The 18,698-nt window shown below is 41.8% G+C and overlaps 3 protein-coding genes across 3 annotated transcripts; all 3 read left to right on the top strand.

Annotated features, from left to right (window-relative positions):
- Positions 1-1,191, top strand: LOC137633529 (keratin-associated protein 6-2-like). The gene is made up of 3 exons (XM_068365821.1): positions 1-75; positions 543-794; positions 1,078-1,191. The coding sequence occupies exons 1-3, from the start codon at positions 1-3 to the stop codon at positions 1,189-1,191; spliced, it is 441 nt and encodes a 146-aa protein (XP_068221922.1).
- An 8,675-nt stretch (positions 1,192-9,866) lies between these two features.
- On the top strand, positions 9,867-12,776 carry LOC137633527 (shematrin-like protein 1). The gene is made up of 4 exons (XM_068365820.1): positions 9,867-10,169; positions 11,325-11,432; positions 11,990-12,286; positions 12,636-12,776. Exons 1-4 carry the CDS (start codon positions 9,867-9,869, stop codon positions 12,774-12,776), a joined length of 849 nt encoding a protein of 282 aa, XP_068221921.1.
- Positions 12,777-17,285: 4,509 nt separating this feature from the next.
- On the top strand, positions 17,286-18,474 carry LOC137633526 (keratin-associated protein 6-2-like). Its single transcript, XM_068365819.1, has 3 exons — positions 17,286-17,360; positions 17,826-18,077; positions 18,361-18,474. Exons 1-3 carry the CDS (start codon positions 17,286-17,288, stop codon positions 18,472-18,474), a joined length of 441 nt encoding a protein of 146 aa, XP_068221920.1.
- Positions 18,475-18,698: the final 224 nt, after the last annotated feature.

Raw genomic sequence — 18,698 nt, 5'->3', positions numbered from 1 at the left:
ATGGCTATGGCTATGTCCATGTCTATGTCTATGTCTATGGCTAATGCTATGTCTATGTGTATGTCTATGTCTAGAGTTAGGCTATGGTTACAGCTTGCGCTATGACTATGGCTACGGCTACAGCTAAGGCTACATCATTGGCTAAGGCTATAGCTATTGCTACGGCTATGGCTACGGCTCTGGCTATTTCTATGTCTATGGCTATGGCTATGTCTGTGTGGCTATGGCCATAACTATGGCTATGACTCAGGCTATGGCTATAGCAATGGCAATGGCTATGGCTATGGCTATGTCTATGGCTATATATATATATATATCTATGGCTTGTGTCTATGTATATGTGTACCATGGCTATGGCTATGGCTATGTCTATGTCTATGGCTATGGCTATGTCTCTGTCTATGTCTATAGCTATGGCTAGTCTATGTCTCTGGCTAGGTCTATAGCTATGGCTCTGTCTGTGTTTATGCCTGTCTGTCTATGTCTATGTGTATGTCTATGGCTATGCCTATGGCTATATCTATGTCTATGGCATTGGCTAGTGCTATGGCTTTGTCTCTGGCTATGTCTATGGCTATGGCTATGTCTATGACTATGGCTGTGACTATGTCTTTGTCTATGGATATGGCTATGGCTATGGCTATGTCTTTGTCTACCATGGCTACCAAGTCTATATCTATTTCTATGGCTATGTCTATGTCTATAGCTACTGCTATGGCTACAACTATGACTATAGCTATGGCTATGGCTATGGCTATGACTATGTCTATGGCTACGGCTCTGGCTATGTCTATGTCAATGGCTATGGCTATGTATATGTGTATGTCTATGTCTATGTCTGTCTATGACTATTGCTATGTCTATGTCTATGTCTACGTCTATAACTTTGTCTATGGTTATGGCAATGGCTATGGCTATGGCTATGGCTATGTCTATGGCTATGTATACCCTGGCTATGGCTAAGGCTATGTCTATGTCTATGTCTATGGCTATGGCTATGTCTAAGTCTATGTCTATGGCTACCGCCTTCGCTACAGCTATAGCTACGTCTATGGCTATGGCTACGGCTACGGCTAGAGCTATGGCTATGGCTATGGGTATGTCTATGGCTATGGCTATGATTATGGCCATGTCTATGGCTATGTCTCTGTCTATGTCTATGGCTACGTCTACGGCTATGGGTACGGCTAAAGCTATGTCTATGGCTATGGCTAAGGCTATGTCTATGTTATCATGGATATGGCTTTGGCTATGGCTTCGGCAATGTCTATGTCTATGATTAAGGCTATGGCTATGTCTTTGACTATGGTTAAGGCTATGGCTATGGCTATAGCTATGGCTATGGCTATTACTATGGCTATGGCTCTGTCTCTGTCTAGGGCTATGGCTATGAGTATGGCTATGGCTCTGTCTATGTCTATGGCTAGGCTACGGCTAAGGCTACGTCTATGGCTATGCCTATGACTATAACCATGTCTATGGCTATGGCTATGGCTATGTTTATGTCTAAATCTATTTCTATGTCTGTCTATGTCTATGGCTATGGCTATGACTATGGCTATTGCTATGTCTATTTCTGTCTATGTCTATGGCTATGGCTATATCTATGTTTATGGCTATGACTATGGCTATATCTATAGCTATGGCTATGACTATGGCTATGGCAATGTCTATGGCTATGGCTATGGCTATGGCTATGGCATTGGCTATGGCTATGGCTCTGTCAATGTCAATGTCTATAGCTATGGGTAAGGCTATGGGTGTTTCTATGGCTATGACTATGGCTAAGTCTATGTCTATGGCTATGTCTATGGCTATGGCTATGGCTATAGCTCTGTCTCTATCTATAGTTATGTCTATGTCTATGGCTATGTCTAAGTCTATGTGTATTGCTATGTTTAAGGCTATGGCTATGGCTATGGCTATGTGTATGTCTATGGCTAGTGCTATGGATGCTCTGGCTATGGCTATGGCTATGATTATGGCTATGTCTATGGCTATGGCTATGTCTATGGCTATGGCTATGTCTATGGCTCTGTCTATTGCTCTGTCTATGGCTATGGCTATGGCTATGTCTATATCTTCAGCTATGGCTGTGTAAGTCTATGTCTATGGCTATGGTTATGGCTATGTCTATGTCTATGGTTATGTCTCTCTCTATGTCTATGGCTATGGCTATGGCTATGGATATGTTTATGGGTATACCCATGGACATGTCAATGTCCATGTCTATGTCTATGTCTATGTCTATGGCTATGGCTATGTAAAAGTCCACGTCCATGGGTACGACTACGGCTAATCTCTGGCTATGACTTTGTCTATGGCTATATCTCTGGCTATAGCTATGGCTATGACTATGTCTATGGCTATATCTAAGTCTCTGGCTATGGCTTTGTCTATGGCTATGTCTATTGCTATATATAGGGCTATGGCTATGGCTATGTCTATGGCTATATCTATGTCTATGGCTATGGCTATGGTTCTAGCTCGGGCAATGTCTATGTCTATGGCTATGTCTGTGTGGCTATGGCTATGGCTATGGCTAAGACTATGGCTATGGCTTTGGCTATGGCAATGGCAATGGCTATGACTATTGTTATGTCTATGGCTACGGATATAGCTACTGCTATGTCTATGTATATGTCAACCATGGCTGAGTCTATATCTATGGCTATGTCTATGACTATGGCTATGTGTATGTTTATGTCTGTCTATGTCTATGTCTATGGCTATATCTATGTCTATGGCTTTGGCTAAGGCTATGGTTTTGTCTATGGTCATGGCTATGGCTATGTCTTTCTGTGGCTATGGCTATGTCTATGTCTATGGCTCTGGCTATGGCTATGGCTATGTCTATGTCTCTGGCTATGGCTATGGCTATATCTATGTAAACCATGGCTATGGATATGGCTAGGTGTATATCTATGTCTATGGCTATGTGTATGTCTATGTCTATGTCAGTCTATACCTATTGCTATGTCTATGTCTATGTCTTTGTCTATGGCTATATCTATAACTTTGTCTATGGTTATGGCTATGGCTATGGTGATGGCAATGGCTATGGCTATATACACCATGGCTATGGCTAATGCTATGTCTATGTCTATGGCTATGGCTATGTCTATGTCTATGTCTATGGCTACGGCTACGGCTATGGCTATGGCTACGTTTATGGCTAAGGCTACAGCTACGGCTACAGCTACTGCTATGGCTATGGCTATGGCTATGTCTCTGGTTATGTCTATGTCTATGGCTACGGCTATGGCTACATCTATGGCTATGGCTATGGCTACAGCTACGGGTATGTTACGTCAATAGGTATGCTATATCTATGTCTATGGCTATGTCTATATCTATGTCTATGGCTATGGCTATGGCTATAACTATGTCTATGACTATGGCTATGTCTATGGCTATGGCTAAGGCTATGTCTAAGGCTATGGCTAAGACTATGGCTATGTCTATTTCTATGGCTATGGCTATGACTATGACTGTGGCTATAGCTATGGCTCTGTGTATGTCTATATCTATGTCTGTCTATGGCTATGGCTAAGGTTATGTCTATGTCTACGATAGGTATGACTATGGCTATGGCTTTGGCAATATCTATGTTTAAATCTAAGGCTCTGGCTATGTCTTTGACTATGGTTAAGGCTATGGCTATGGCTATAGCTATGGCTATGGCTATGGCTATTGCTATGGCTATGGCTATGTCTATGTCTATGGCTATGTCTATGGCTATGACTATGGCTATGGCTATGGCTATGTCTATGGCTATGGCTCTGCTTATGGCTATGGCTGGTTATGTCTATGTCTTTGGCTGTGGCTATTGCAATTGCTATGGCTATGGCTATGTCTAGGGCTACGGCTATGAGTATGGCTATGACAATGTTTATGTCTATGGCTAGGCTACGGCTATGGGTACGTCTATGGCTATGCGTATGACTATAACCATGTCTCTGGCTATGGCTATGGCTATGTTTATGTCCATATCTATTTCTATGTCTATGTCCATGTCTGTGGCTATGGCTATGACTATGGCTATGGCTATGTCTCTGTGTGTCTATATCTATGGCTATGGCTATATCTATGTCTATGGCTATGACTCTAGCTATATCTATGGCTATGGCTATGACTATGGCTACGGCAATGTCTATGGCTATGGCTATGGCTATGGCTATGGCATTGGCTATGGCTATGGCTCTGTCAATGTCAATGTCTATGGCTATGGCTATGGCTATGGCTATGGGTATGTGTATGGCTATGGCTATGGCTAAGGCTAAGTCTATGTCTATGGCTATGTCTATGGCTATGGCTATGGTTATAACTATGGCTATAGCTCTGGCTATGTGTATCTATGGCTATGGCTATGGCTATGGCTATACCTCTGTCTCTATCTATAGTTATGTCTATGTCTATGGCTATGTCGAAGTCTATGTGTATTGCTATATCTAAGGCTATGATGCTACTCTCTTTGCATCAATTCCATCCCCTGAATGTAGATCTAGGGTTGGTGAATCCCTTAATAGAGATTTAGCTAGAATTAGTGCATGGTTCAAATTATGGGGTATGAAGTTGAATCCTAACAAAACTCAAAGTATGATTGTAAGTAGGTCAAGGACGGTGGCTCCTCAACATCCGGATCTCAGTATTGATAATGTTTCTTTAAATATGTATGACTCTTTCAAAATTTTAGGTGTGATTCTCGACAGTAAATTTACTTTTGAGAAACATATAAGGTCTCTGTCTTCTTCAATTGCACAAAAAATAGGCTTATTGAGAAAGTCTTTCAAGATTTTCGGTGATCAATCTATTCTGAAGAAGTGTTTTAATTCTTTCATTCTACCTTGTTTTGAGTATTGTTCTCCTGTTTGGTCTTCAGCTGCTGATTCTCATCTCAATTTGTTGGACAAAAACTTACGGTCTATTAAATTTCTTATTCCTGATCTAGATATTAATCTCTGGCACCGTCGTTCAATTAGTTCATTATGCATGTTGCATAAGATTTTTCACAACTCTGACCATCCTTTACATTCAGATCTCCCTGGACAATTCTATCCTGTTCGTAATACTAGACAGGCAGTTAATTCTAATAGCCAGGCCTTTTCCATCATAAGACTCAATACTACGCAGTACTCAAGAAGTTTTATTCCAGCTGTTACCAAGTTGTGGAATGATCTTCCTAATCGGGTGGTTGAATCAGTAGAACTTCAAAAGTTCAAAGTTGGAGCAAATGCTTTTTTGTTGACCAGGCGGACATGAGTCATTTTATAGTTTATTTATGACATATTTGTTTTTAATGCTGATAATAGTTTATATATGACATGTCTGTTTTGACGTTGTTACTGTTTTTAGAATGATTTATTGTTAATTTGTTCTCTTCATTTATTTATTTCCTTATTTCCTTTCCTCACTGGGCTATTTTTCCCTGTTGGAGCCCCTGGGCTTATAGCGTCTTGCTTTTGTAACTAGGGTTGTAGCTTGGATAGTAATAATAATAATAATAATAATAATATGGCTATGGCTATTTCTATGTGTATGTCTATAGCTAGGGCTATGGATGATCTGGCTATGGCTATGGCTATGATTATGGCTATGTCTCTGGCTATGGCTATGTCTATGGCTATGGCTATGTCTATGGCTATGTCTATTGCTCTGTCTATGGCTATGGCTATGGCTATGTCTATATCTTCAGCTATGGCTATGTCTAGGTCTACGTCTATGGCTATGGCTATGTGTATGTCTATGGTTATATCTCTGTCTATGTCTATGGCTATGGCTATGGCTATGGATATGTTTATGGGTATACCCATGGTCATGTCCATGTCTATGTCTATGTGTATGGCTATGGCTATGTAAACGTCCACGTCCATGGCTACGGCTACGGCTACGTCTCTGGCTATGACTTTGTCTATGGCTATGTCTATGGCTATATCTATGGCTATGGCTAATGCTATGGCTATGTCTGTGGCTATATCTATGTCTCTAGCTATGGCTTTGTCTATGGCTATGTCTATGGCTATATCTATGGCTATGGCTATGGCTCTGGCTATGTCTATGGCTCTATCTATGTCTATGGCTATGGCTATGGCTCTAGCTTTGGCAATGTCTATGTCTATGGCTATGTCTGTGCGGCTATGGCTATGGCTATGGCTAAGACTATGGCTATGGCTAAGGCTATGCCAATGGCAATGGCTATGGCTATTGCTATGTCTGTCTATGGATAAAGCTACTGCTATGTCTATGTATATTTCTACCATGGCTATGGCTATTGCTATGGCTATGTCTATATCTATGTCTCTGGCTATGGCTGTCTATGTTTATGTCTGTCTATGTCTATGTCTATGTCTAAGGTTATGTCTATGTCTATGGCTTTGGCTATGGCTATGGTTTTGTCTATGTTTCTGGCTATGGCTATGGCTATATCTCTGTCTACCATGGCTATGGCTATGGCTAGGTGTATATCTATGTCTATGGCTATGTCTATATCTATGGGTATGGCTATGGTTACAGCTATGGCTAAAACTATGGCTATGGCTATGTCTATGTCTATGGCTATGTCTTTTGCTATGGCTATGTCTATGTCTATGGCTATGGCTATGGCTATGGCTATGTCTATGTCTATGTCTATGTCAGTCTATGCCTATTGCTATGTCTGTGTCTATGTCTTTGTCTATGGCTATATCTATAACTTTGTCTATGGTTATGGCTATGGCTATGGTGATGGCTATGGCTATGGCTATGTCTATGGCTGTGGCTATGTCTATGGCTATATATACCATGGCTATGGCAAAGGCTCTGTCTATTTCTATGGCTATGGCTATGTCTATGTCTATGTCTATGGCTACGGCTACGGCTATGGCTATGGCTACGTTTATGGCTAAGGCTACGGCTACGGCAATGGCTACAGCTATGGCTATAGCTATGGCTATGTCTATATCTCTGGCTCTGTCTATGGCTATGGCTATGTCTATGTTTATGTCTGTCTGTCTATGTCTATGTCTATGTCTATGTCTATGGCTATGCCTATGGCTATATCTATGTCTATGACATTGGCTATTGTTATGGCTATTTCTATGGCTATGGCTATGGCTTTGTCTGTCTATGGATATGTCTATGGCTATGGCTATGTCTATGACTATGGCTATGGCTATGTCTTTGTCTATGGATATGGCTATGGCTATAGCTATGTCTTTGTCTACCATGGCTATGGCTATGGTTAATTCTATATCTATTTATATGGCTATGTCTATGTCTATAGCTACTGCTATGGCTACAACTATGGCTATAGCTATGGCTATAGCTATGGCTATGACTATGTCTATGGCTAAGGCTCTGGCTATGTCTATGTCTATGGCTATGGCTATGTATATGTGTATGTCTATGTCTATGTCTGTCTATGCCTATTGCTATGTCTATGTCTATGTCTACGTCTATAACTTTGTCTATGGTTATGGCAAGGGCTATGGCCATGGCTCTGGCTATGTCTATGGCTATGTATACCATGGCTATGGCTAAGGCTATGTCTTTGTCTATGGCTATGGCTATGTCTATGTCTATGTCTATGGGTACGGCCTTGGATACAGCTATAGCTACGTCTATGGCTATGGCAATGGCTACGGCTACAACTATGGCTATGGCTATGTGTATGTCTATGGCTATGGCTATGGTTATAGCCATGTCTATGGCTATGTTTCTCTATATGTCTATGTCTATGGCTACGTCTACGGCTATGGGTACGGCTAAAGCTACATCTGTGGCTATGTCTTTGGCTATGGCTATGGCTCTGGCTTTGGCTACAGCTATGGCTACGGCTACATCAATGGCTATGCTAAGTGTATGTCTGTGTCTAGGTCTATGTCTATAGCTATGGCTATGGCTATGGCAATGTCTATGTCTATGGCTATGGCTATGGCTATGTCTATGTCTACGGCTATGGCTATGGCTATGGCTATGGCTATGACTATGGCCATAGCTATGGCTATGTGTTTGTCTATGTCTATGTCTGTCTATGGCTATGGCTAAGGCTATGTCTATGCCTACCATGGGTATGGCTATGGCTATGGCTTTGGCAATGTCTATGACTATGGCTAAGGCTATGGCTATGTCTTTGACTAAGGTTAAGGCTATGGCTATGGCTATAGCTATGGATATGGCTATTGCTATGGCTATGGCTATGTCTATGTGTATGGCTATGTCTATGTCAATGGCTATGGCTACGGCTATGGCTATGTCTATGGCTATGGCTCTGGCTATGGCTATGGCTCGTTATGTCTATGTCTTTGGCTGTGGCTATTGCAATTGCTATGGCTATGGCTATGTTTAGGGCTATGGCTATGAGTATGGCTATGGCTATGTCTATGTCTATGGCTAGGCTACGTGTATGGCTACGTCTATGGCTATGCCTATGACTATAACCATGTCTATGGCTATGGCTATGGTTATGTCTATGTTCATATCTATTTCTATGTCTATGTCTATGTGTATGGCTATGGCTATGACTATGGCAATGGCTATGTCTATGTTTGTCTATGTCTATGGCTATGACTATATCTATGTCTATGGCTATGGCTATGGCTATATCTATGGCTATGGCTATGACTATGGCTATGGCAATGTCTATGGCTATGGCTATGGCTATTGCTATGGCATTGGCTATGGCTATGGTTCTGTCAATATCAATGTATATGGCTATGGCTATGGCTATGGGTATGTCTATGGCTATGGCTATGGCTAAGTCTATGTCTATGGCTATGTCTATGGCTATGGCTATGGCTATAACTATGGCTATAGCTCTGGCTATGTGTATCTATTGCTATGGCTATTGCTATGGCTATAGCCCTGTCTCTATCTATAGTTATGTCTATGTCTATGGCTATGTCTAAGTCTCTGTGTATTGCTATGTCCAAGGCTAATGCTATGTGTATGTCTATGGCTAGGGCTATGGATGCTACGGCTATGGCTATGGCTATGATTATGGCTATGTCTATGGCTATGGCTATGTCTATGGCTAAGGCTATGTCTATGGCTATGTCTATTGCTCTGTCTATGGCTATGGCTATGGCTATGTCGATATCTTCAGCTATGGCTATGTCTAAGTCTACGTCTATGGCTATGGCTCTGGCTATGGCTATGTCTATGTATGGTTATGTCTCTGTCTATGTCTATGGCTATGGCTATGGCTATGGATATGTTTATGGGTATACCCATGGACATGTCCATGTCCATGTCTATGTCTATGTCTATGGCTATGGCTATGTAAAAGTCCACGTCCATGGCTACGGCTACGGCTACATCTCTGACTATGACTTTCTTTATGGCTATATCTCTGGCTATGGCTATGGCTATGGCTATGTCTATGGCTATATCTATGTCTATGGCTATGGCTATGGCTCTAGCTCGGGCAATGTGTATGTCTATAGCTATGTCTCTGTGGCTATGGCTATGGCTATGGCTAAGGCTATGGCTATGGCTATGGCTATGGCAATGGCAATGGCTCTAGCTATTGCTATGTCTTTGGCTATGAATAGAGCAACTGCTATGTCTTTGTATATGTCTACCATGGCGATGGTTATGGCTATGTCTATGTCTCTATCTATGTCTATGGCTATAGCTATGGCTAAGTCTGTGTTCATGGCTATGTCTATGGCTATGGCTATGTCTATGTTTATGTCTGTCTATGTCTATGTCTATGTCTATGGCTCTGTCTATGTCTATGGCTTTGGCTATGGCTATGATTTTGTCTATGGTCATGGCTATGGCTATGTCTGTCTATGGCTATTGCTATGTCTATGTCTATGGCTCTGGCTATGGCTATAGCTATGTCTATGTCTCTGGCTATGGCTATAGCTATATTTATGTCTACCATGGCTATGGCTATGGCTCTCTATATCTATGGCTATGGCAATGGCTACACCTATGGCTATAACTATGGCTATGGCTATATCTATGTCTATGGCTATGTCTATGGCTATGGCTATGTCTATGTCTATGGCTATGGCTATGGCTATGTCTATAGCTATGGCTATGTCTATGTCTATGTCTATGTCAGTCTATGCCTATTGCTATGTCTATGTCTATGTCAGTCTATGCCTATTGCTATGTCTATATCTATGCCTTTGTCTATGGCTATATCTATAACTTTGTCTATGGTTATGGCTATGGCATTGGTAATGGCTATGGCTATGGCTATGTTTATGGCTATGGCTATGTCTATGGCTATATATACCATGGCTATGGCTATGGCTATGTCTATGTCTATGTCTATGGCTATGGCTACGGCTATGGCAATGGCTAAGTTTATGGCTAAAGCTACGGCTACGGCTATGGCTACTGCTATGGCTATGGCTATGGCTATGTCTATGTCTATGTCTATGGCTATGGCTACATCTATGGCTATGGCTATGGCTACCCCTTCGGCTACATTACGTCAATGGGTATGCTATATCTCTGTCTATGGCTATATCTCTGTCTATGTCTATGGCTATGGCTATGGCTATAGCTATGTCAATGACTATGGCTCTGTCTATGGCTATGACTATGGCTATGTCTAAGGCTATGGCTATGGCTATGTCTATGTCTGTGGCTATGACTATGACTATGACTATAGCTATGGCTATGTCTATGGCTATGTCTATGTGTATGTCTATGGCTATAGCTATGGCTATGGATATGTTTATGGCTATGGCTATGTCTATGTTCATGTATATGTCTATGTCCATGGTTAATGCTATGTCTATGTCTATATCTATGTCTATTTCTACGTCTACGGCTACGTCTACGGCTACGGCTACATCCTCTGTTATGGCTACGGCTACGGCTACGGCTACGGCTATTGCTTTGTCTATGTCTATGGCTTTGGTTAAGGCTCTGGCTATAGCTATGGCTATGGCTATTGCTACGGCTATTGCTATGTCTATGTCTATGGCTATGTCTATGGCTATTTCTATGTCTATGGCTATGGCTATGGATATGTCTATGGCTATGGCTATGGTTATGGCTAAGGCTATGGCTATGTCTTTGTCTAAGTCTATGGCTATGGCTATGTGTATGTCTATGTCTATGTTTATATTTACATCTTTGTTTATGGTTATGGCTATGGCTATGGCTAGGGTTATTTCTAAGGCTATGGCTATGTCTTCGGCTATGTATACCATGGCTATGGCTAAGGCTACGGCTATGTCTATGTCTATGGCTATGGCTATGTCTATGTGTATGACTATGTCTATGACTATGTCTTTGTCTATATCTATAACTTTGTCTATGGTTTTGGCTATGTCTATGGCTATGGCTATGTTTATGTCTATGTATATGGCTACGGCTAGGGCTACGGCTATGGCTACATCTATGACTACGACTACGGATATGGCTACAGCTATGGCTATGGCTATGGCTATGGCTATGTCTATGGCTATGGCTATGGGTATGGCCATGTCTATGGCTATGTCTATGTCTATGGCTATGGCTATGGCTATGATTATGGCTATGTCTATGGCTATGGCTATGTCTATGTCCATATCTATGTCTATGGCTATGACTATGGCTATGTCTATGTCTTCAGCTATGGCTATGGCTCTGGCTATGTCTACGTCTATGTCTATGTCTGTCAACAGCTATGTCTATGTCTATGGCTATGGCTATGTCTATGTCTATGGCTAGGTCTATGGCTATGTGTATGTCTATGTCTATGTCCATATGTATAACTTTGTCTATGGTTATGGCTATGGCTATGTCTATGGCTATGGCTATGTTTATGTCTATGTCTATGGCTACGACTATGGCTACAGCTATGGCTACATCTATGGCTAAGACTACAGCTATGGCTATGGCTATGGCTATGTCTATGGCTATGGCTCTGGCCATGTCTATGGCTATGTCTATTTCTATGGCTATGGCTATGGCTATGATTATGGCTATGTCTATGTCTATGTTTATGTCTATGGCTATTGCAATGGCTATGATTATGGCTATGTATATGGCTTTGGCTAAGGTTATGTCTATGTCTATGTCTATGTCTCTGGCTATGACTATGGCTATGTCTATGTCTTCAGCTATGGCTCTGGCTATGGCTATGTCTATGTCTATATCTATGTCTGTCAACAGCTATGTCTATGCCTATGGCTATGGCTATGTCTATGTCTATGGCTATGTCCATGACTATGTGTATGTCTATGTCTATGTCTATATCTATAACTTTGTCTATGGTTATGGCTATGGTTGTGGCTATGTTGATGGCTATGGCTATGTCTTTGGCTATGACTATGTCTATGTCTATGGCTATGTCTATGTCTATGGCTATGGCTATGTCTAAGTCTATGGCTAGGGCTATGTCTTTGTTTATGTCTATGTCTATGGCTATGTGTATGTCTATGTGTATATCTATATCTATAACTTTGTCTATGGTTATGGCTATGTCTATGGTTATGGCTATGTCTATGGCTATGGCTATGTTTATGTCTATGTCTATGGCTACGGCTACAGCTGAGGCTACGGCTATGGCTATATTTATGGGTACAACTACGACTATGGCTACAGCTATGGCTATGGCTATGGTTATGGCTTTGTCTATGGCTATGGCTATGGCTATGGACATGTCTATAGCTATGTCTATGTCTATGTCTATGTCTATGGCTAAGGCTACGGCTACAGCTAATATATGGCTATGGCTATGGCTACGGCTATGGCTACGGTTATGTCAATGGCTTTGCTATGTCTATGTCTCTGGCAATGTCTTTGTCTATGGCTCTGGCTATGTCTATGGCTATGGCTATGTCTAAGGCTATTCTATGACTATGTCTATGTCTATGGCTATGGCTATGACTATGGCTATAGCTATGCCTATGTGTATGTCTATGTCTATGGCTATGTCTATGTCTATGGCTATGGCTAAGGCTATGTCTATGTCTAAAATGGGTGTGGCTATGGCTAAGTCTATGTCTATGGCTATGGCTATGGTATGTTTTTGTCAATGGCTATGGCTATGGCTATGGCTATAGCAATTGTTAAGGCTATTGCTTTGGCTATGGCTATGTCTATGTCTATGGCTATGGCTAAGTCTATGTCTATGGCTCTGGCTATGTCTATGTTTATGGCTATGGCTCTGGCTATGGCTATGGCTGGTTATGTCTATGTCTTTTGTTATGGCTATGGCAATTGATATGGCTATGGCTATGTCTAGGGCTATGGCTATGGGTATGGCTATGGCTATGTCTATGTCTATGTCTATGGTTATGTCCTTGTCTATATCTATGTCTATGGCTATGGCTATGTCTATGTCTGTCTATATCTACGGCTATGGCTACGTCTATGGCTATGCCTATTGCTGATACCATGTCTATGGCTATGGCTATGGCTATGTCTATTTCTATGTCTATGTCTATGTCTATGGGTATGGCTATGACTATGGCTATGGCTATGTCTATGTCTGTCTATATCTATGGCTATGGCTATGTCAATGGCTATGGCTATGGCTATATCTATGGCTATGGCTATGACTATGGCTATGGCAATGTCTATGGCTATGGCTATGGCTATGGCTATGGCATTGGCTAAAGCTCTGTCAATGTCAATCTCAATGTCTATGGCTATGGCTATGGCTATGGCTATGACTATGTCTGTGGCTATGGCTATTTCTATGTGTATGTCTATGTCTATGTATGTCTATGGCTATAGCTATGGCTATGGATATGTTTATGGCTATGGCTATGTCTATGTTCATGTATATGTCTATGTCCATGGTTAATGCTATGTCTATGTCTATATCTATGTCTATTTCTACGTCTACGGCTACGTCTACGGCTACGGCTACGGCTACGGCTACATCCTCTGTTATGGCTACGGCTACGGCTACGGCTACGGCTATTGCTTTGTCTATGTCTATGGCTATGGTTATGGCTCTGGCTATAGCTATGGCTATGGCTATGGCTATGTCTATGTCCATATCTATGTCTATATCTATGACTATGGCTATGTCTATGTCTTCAGCTATGGCTATGGCTCTGGCTATGTCTACGTGTATGTCTATGTCTGTCAAAGGCTATGTCTATGTCTATGGCTATGGCTATGTCTATGTCTATGGCTAGGTCTATGGCTATGTGTATGTCTATGTCTATGTCCATATGTATAACTTTGTCTATGGTTATGGCTATGGCTATGTCTATGGCTATGGCTATGTTTATGTCTATGTCTATGGCTACGACTATGGCTAGAGCTATGGCTACATCTATGGCTAAGACTACAGCTATGGCTATGGCTATGGCTATGGCTATGTCTATGGCTATGGCTATGGCCATGTCTATGGCTATGTCTATTTCTATGGCTATGGCTATGGCTATGATTATGGCTATGTCTATGTCTATGTTTATGTCTATGGCTATTGCAATGGCTATGATTATGGCTATGTATATGGCTTTGGCTACGGTTATGTCTATGTCTATGTCTATGTCTCTGGCTATGACTATGGCTATGTCTATGTCTTCAGCTATGGCTCTGGCTATGGCTATGTCTATGTCTATATCTATGTCTGTCAACAGCTATGTCTATGCCTATGGCTATGGCTATGTCTAAGTCTATGGCTATGTCCATGACTATGTGTATGTCTATGTCTATGTCTATATCTATAATTTTGTCTATGGTTATGGCTATGGCTGTGGCTATGTTGATGGCTATGGCTATGTCTTTGGCTATGACTATGTCTATGTCTATGGCTATGTCTATGTCTATGGCTATGGCTATGTCTAAGTCTATGGCTAGGGCTATGTCTTTGTTTATGTCTATGTCTATGGCTATGTGTATATCTATGTGTATGTCTATATCTATAACTTTGTCTATGGTTATGGCTATGTCTATGGTTATGGCTATGTCTATGGCTATGGCTATGTTTATGTCTATGTCTATGGCTACGGCTACAGCTATGGCTACGGCTATGGCTATATTTATGGCTACAACTACGACTATGGCTACAGCTATGGCTATGGCTATGGTTATGGCTTTGTCTATGGCTATGGCTATGGCTATGGACATGTCTATAGCTATGTCTATGTCTATGTCTATGTCTATGGCTAAGGCTACGGCTACAGCTAATATATGGCTATGGCTATGGCTACGGCTATGGCTACGGTTATGTCAATGGCTTTGCTATGTCTATGTCTCTGGCAATGTCTTTGTCTAAGGCTCTGGCTATGTCTATGGCTATGGCTATGTCTAAGGCTATTCTATGACTATGTCTATGTCTATGGCTATGGCTATGACTATGGCTATAGCTATGGCTATGTGTATGTCTATGTCTATGGCTATGTCTATGTCTATGGCTATGGCTATGGCTAAGGCTATGTCTATGTCTAAAATGGGTGTGGCTATGGCTAAGTCTATGTCTATGGCTATGGCTATGGTATGTTTTTGTCAATGGCTATGGCTATGGCTATGGCTCTAGCAATTGTTAAGGCTATTGCTTTGGCTATGGCTATGTCTATGTCTATGGCTATGGCTAAGTCTATGTCTATGGCTCTGGCTATGTCTATGTTTATGGCTATGGCTCTGGCTATGGCTATGGCTGGTTATGTCTATGTCTTTTGTTATGGCTATGGCAATTGATATGGCTATGGCTATGTCTAGGGCTATGGCTATGGGTATGGCTATGGCTATGTCTATGTCTATGTCTATGGTTATGTCCTTGTCTATATCTATGTCTATGGCTATGGCTATGTCTATGTCTGTCTATATCTACGGCTATGGCTACGTCTATGGCTATGCCTATTGCTGATACCATGTCTATGGCTATGGCTATGGCTATGTCTATTTCTATGTCTATGTCTATGTCTATGGGTATGGCTATGACTATGGCTATGGCTATGTCTATCTATATCTATGGCTATGGCTATGTCAATGGCTATGGCTATGGCTATATCTATGGCTATGGCTATGACTATGGCTATGGCAATGTCTATGGCTATGGCTATGGCTATGGCTATGGCATTGGCTAAAGCTCTGTCAATGTCAATGTCAATGTCTATGGCTATGGCTATGGCTATGGCTATGACTATGTCTGTGGCTATGGCTATTTTTATGTGTATGTCTATGTCTGTGTATGTCTATGGCTATAGCTATGGCTATGGATATGTTTATGGCTATGGCTATGTCTATGTTCATGTATATGTCTATGTCCATGGTTAATGCTATGTCTATGTCTATATCTATGTCTATTTCTACGTCTACGGCTACGTCTACGGCTACGGCTACATCCTCTGTTATGGCTACGGCTACGGCTACGGCTACGGCTATTGCTTTGTCTATGTCTATGGCTATGGTTATGGCTCTGGCTATAGCTATGGCTATGGCTATTGCTACGGCTATGGCTATGTCTATGTCTATGGCTATGTCTATGGCTATTTCTATGTCTATGGCTATGGCTATGGATATGTCTATGGCTATGGCTCTGGTTATGGCTAAGGCTATGGCTATGTCTTTGTCTAAGTCTATGGCTATGGCTATGATTATGGCTCTGTCTTTGACTCTGGCTATGGCTATGGCTATAGCTATGTCTATGTCTATGGCTATGGCCATAGAGACGGCTACGGCTACAGCTATGGCTACATCTGTGGCTTTGGCCATGGCTATGGCCATGGCTATGGCCATGACTATGGCTATAGTTATGGCTATGTCTATGTCTATTCATATGTCTATGTCTATGTCTATGGCTATGGCTATGGCTATGTCTATGTCTATGGCTATGACTATGGCTATATCTATAGCTATTGCTATGGCTATGTCTATTGCTATGGCTATGGCTATGGCTAGGACTATGGCAATGTCTATGTCTATGACTATAGTTATGGCTATTGCTATTGCTATGGCTTTGGCTCTGGCTATGGCTATGGTTATGTGAATGTCAATGTCACTGTCAATGGGCATGGCTAAGGCTATGTCTATGGCCATGGCTCTGGATATGGCTCTGTCTATGTTTATGTCTATGTCTATGGCTATGGCTATGGCTATGTCTGTAGTTATGTCTATGTCTATGGCAATGGCTATGGCTATGTCTATGTCTATGGCTATGGCTATATCTAGGTCCATGTCTATGGCTATGGCTATGGCAAAGTCTACCTGTATGTTTATGTCTATGTCTGTCTATGTCTAAGTTAATGGCTATGGCTATGGCTATGGCTATGTCTCTGGCTATGGCTATGGCTATGTCTATGGCTATGTCTAGAGCTTTGGCTATGGCTATGGCTATGTATATGGCTATAGCTATGGCTACGGCTATGTCTACCATGGCTATGGTTATGGCTATGGCTATGGCTATGTCCATGTCTATGTCTATGTCTATGGCTAATGCTATGTCTATGTGTATGTCTATGTCTAGAGTTAGGCTATGGTTACAGCTTGCGCTATGACTATGGCTACGGCTACAGCTAAGGCTACATCATTGGCTAAGGCTATAGCTATTGCTACGGCTATGGCTACGGCTCTGGCTATTTCTATGTCTATGGCTATGGCTATGTCTGTGTGGCTATGGCCATAACTATGGCTATGACTCAGGCTATGGCTATAGCAATGGCAATGGCTATGGCTATGGCTATGTCTATGGCTATATATATATATATCTATGGCTTGTGTCTATGTATATGTGTACCATGGCTATGGCTATGGCTATGTCTATGTCTATGGCTATGGCTATGTCTCTGTCTATGTCTATAGCTATGGCTAGTCTATGTCTCTGGCTAGGTCTATAGCTATGGCTCTGTCTGTGTTTATGCCTGTCTGTCTATGTCTATGTGTATGTCTATGGCTATGCCTATGGCTATATCTATGTCTATGGCATTGGCTAGTGCTATGGCTTTGTCTCTGGCTATGTCTATGGCTATGGCTATGTCTATGACTATGGCTGTGACTATGTCTTTGTCTATGGATATGGCTATGGCTATGGCTATGTCTTTGTCTACCATGGCTACCAAGTCTATATCTATTTCTATGGCTATGTCTATGTCTATAGCTACTGCTATGGCTACAACTATGACTATAGCTATGGCTATGGCTATGGCTATGACTATGTCTATGGCTACGGCTCTGGCTATGTCTATGTCAATGGCTATGGCTATGTATATGTGTATGTCTATGTCTATGTCTGTCTATGACTATTGCTATGTCTATGTCTATGTCTACGTCTATAACTTTGTCTATGGTTATGGCAATGGCTATGGCTATGGCTATGGCTATGTCTATGGCTATGTATACCCTGGCTATGGCTAAGGCTATGTCTATGTCTATGTCTATGGCTATGGCTATGTCTAAGTCTATGTCTATGGCTACCGCCTTCGCTACAGCTATAGCTACGTCTATGGCTATGGCTACGGCTACGGCTAGAGCTATGGCTATGGCTATGGGTATGTCTATGGCTATGGCTATGATTATGGCCATGTCTATGGCTATGTCTCTGTCTATGTCTATGGCTACGTCTACGGCTATGGGTACGGCTAAAGCTATGTCTATGGCTATGGCTAAGGCTATGTCTATGTTATCATGGATATGGCTTTGGCTATGGCTTCGGCAATGTCTATGTCTATGATTAAGGCTATGGCTATGTCTTTGACTATGGTTAAGGCTATGGCTATGGCTATAGCTATGGCTATGGCTATTACTATGGCTATGGCTCTGTCTCTGTCTAGGGCTATGGCTATGAGTATGGCTATGGCTCTGTCTAT

The sequence above is a fragment of the Palaemon carinicauda genome, chromosome 43 (genome assembly GCF_036898095.1).
Source record: "Palaemon carinicauda isolate YSFRI2023 chromosome 43, ASM3689809v2, whole genome shotgun sequence".
Taxonomy (NCBI): domain Eukaryota; kingdom Metazoa; phylum Arthropoda; class Malacostraca; order Decapoda; family Palaemonidae; genus Palaemon; species Palaemon carinicauda.
The sequence above is the reverse complement of the archived record's forward strand: the minus strand, read 5'-3'. Positions and strand labels throughout refer to the sequence as shown.

Excerpts from the sequence above, each read along its gene's own strand:
- LOC137633527 (XM_068365820.1), top strand. The coding sequence starts at position 9,867 with ATGGCTATGGCTATGGCTCTCTATATCTATGGCTATGGCAATGGCTAC. Across the intron at positions 10,170-11,324 it reads TGGTTATGGCTATGGCATTG|GGCTACGGCTATGGCTACAT; the intron begins GTAATGGCTATG and ends GGCTACGGCTAG. Across the intron at positions 12,287-12,635 it reads ATGTCTATGGCTATGTCTAT|GCTACGGCTACAGCTAATAT; the intron begins GTCTATGGCTAT and ends TCTATGGCTAAG.
- LOC137633526 (XM_068365819.1), top strand. The coding sequence starts at position 17,286 with ATGGCTATGGCTATGTCCATGTCTATGTCTATGTCTATGGCTAATGCT. Across the intron at positions 17,361-17,825 it reads TGTGTATGTCTATGTCTAGA|TGCTATGGCTTTGTCTCTGG; the intron begins GTTAGGCTATGG and ends GGCATTGGCTAG. Across the intron at positions 18,078-18,360 it reads ACGGCTCTGGCTATGTCTAT|AGCTATGGCTATGGCTATGG; the intron begins GTCAATGGCTAT and ends GGCTACGGCTAG.
- LOC137633529 (XM_068365821.1), top strand. The coding sequence starts at position 1 with ATGGCTATGGCTATGTCCATGTCTATGTCTATGTCTATGGCTAATGCT. Across the intron at positions 76-542 it reads TGTGTATGTCTATGTCTAGA|TGCTATGGCTTTGTCTCTGG; the intron begins GTTAGGCTATGG and ends GGCATTGGCTAG. Across the intron at positions 795-1,077 it reads ACGGCTCTGGCTATGTCTAT|AGCTATGGCTATGGCTATGG; the intron begins GTCAATGGCTAT and ends GGCTACGGCTAG.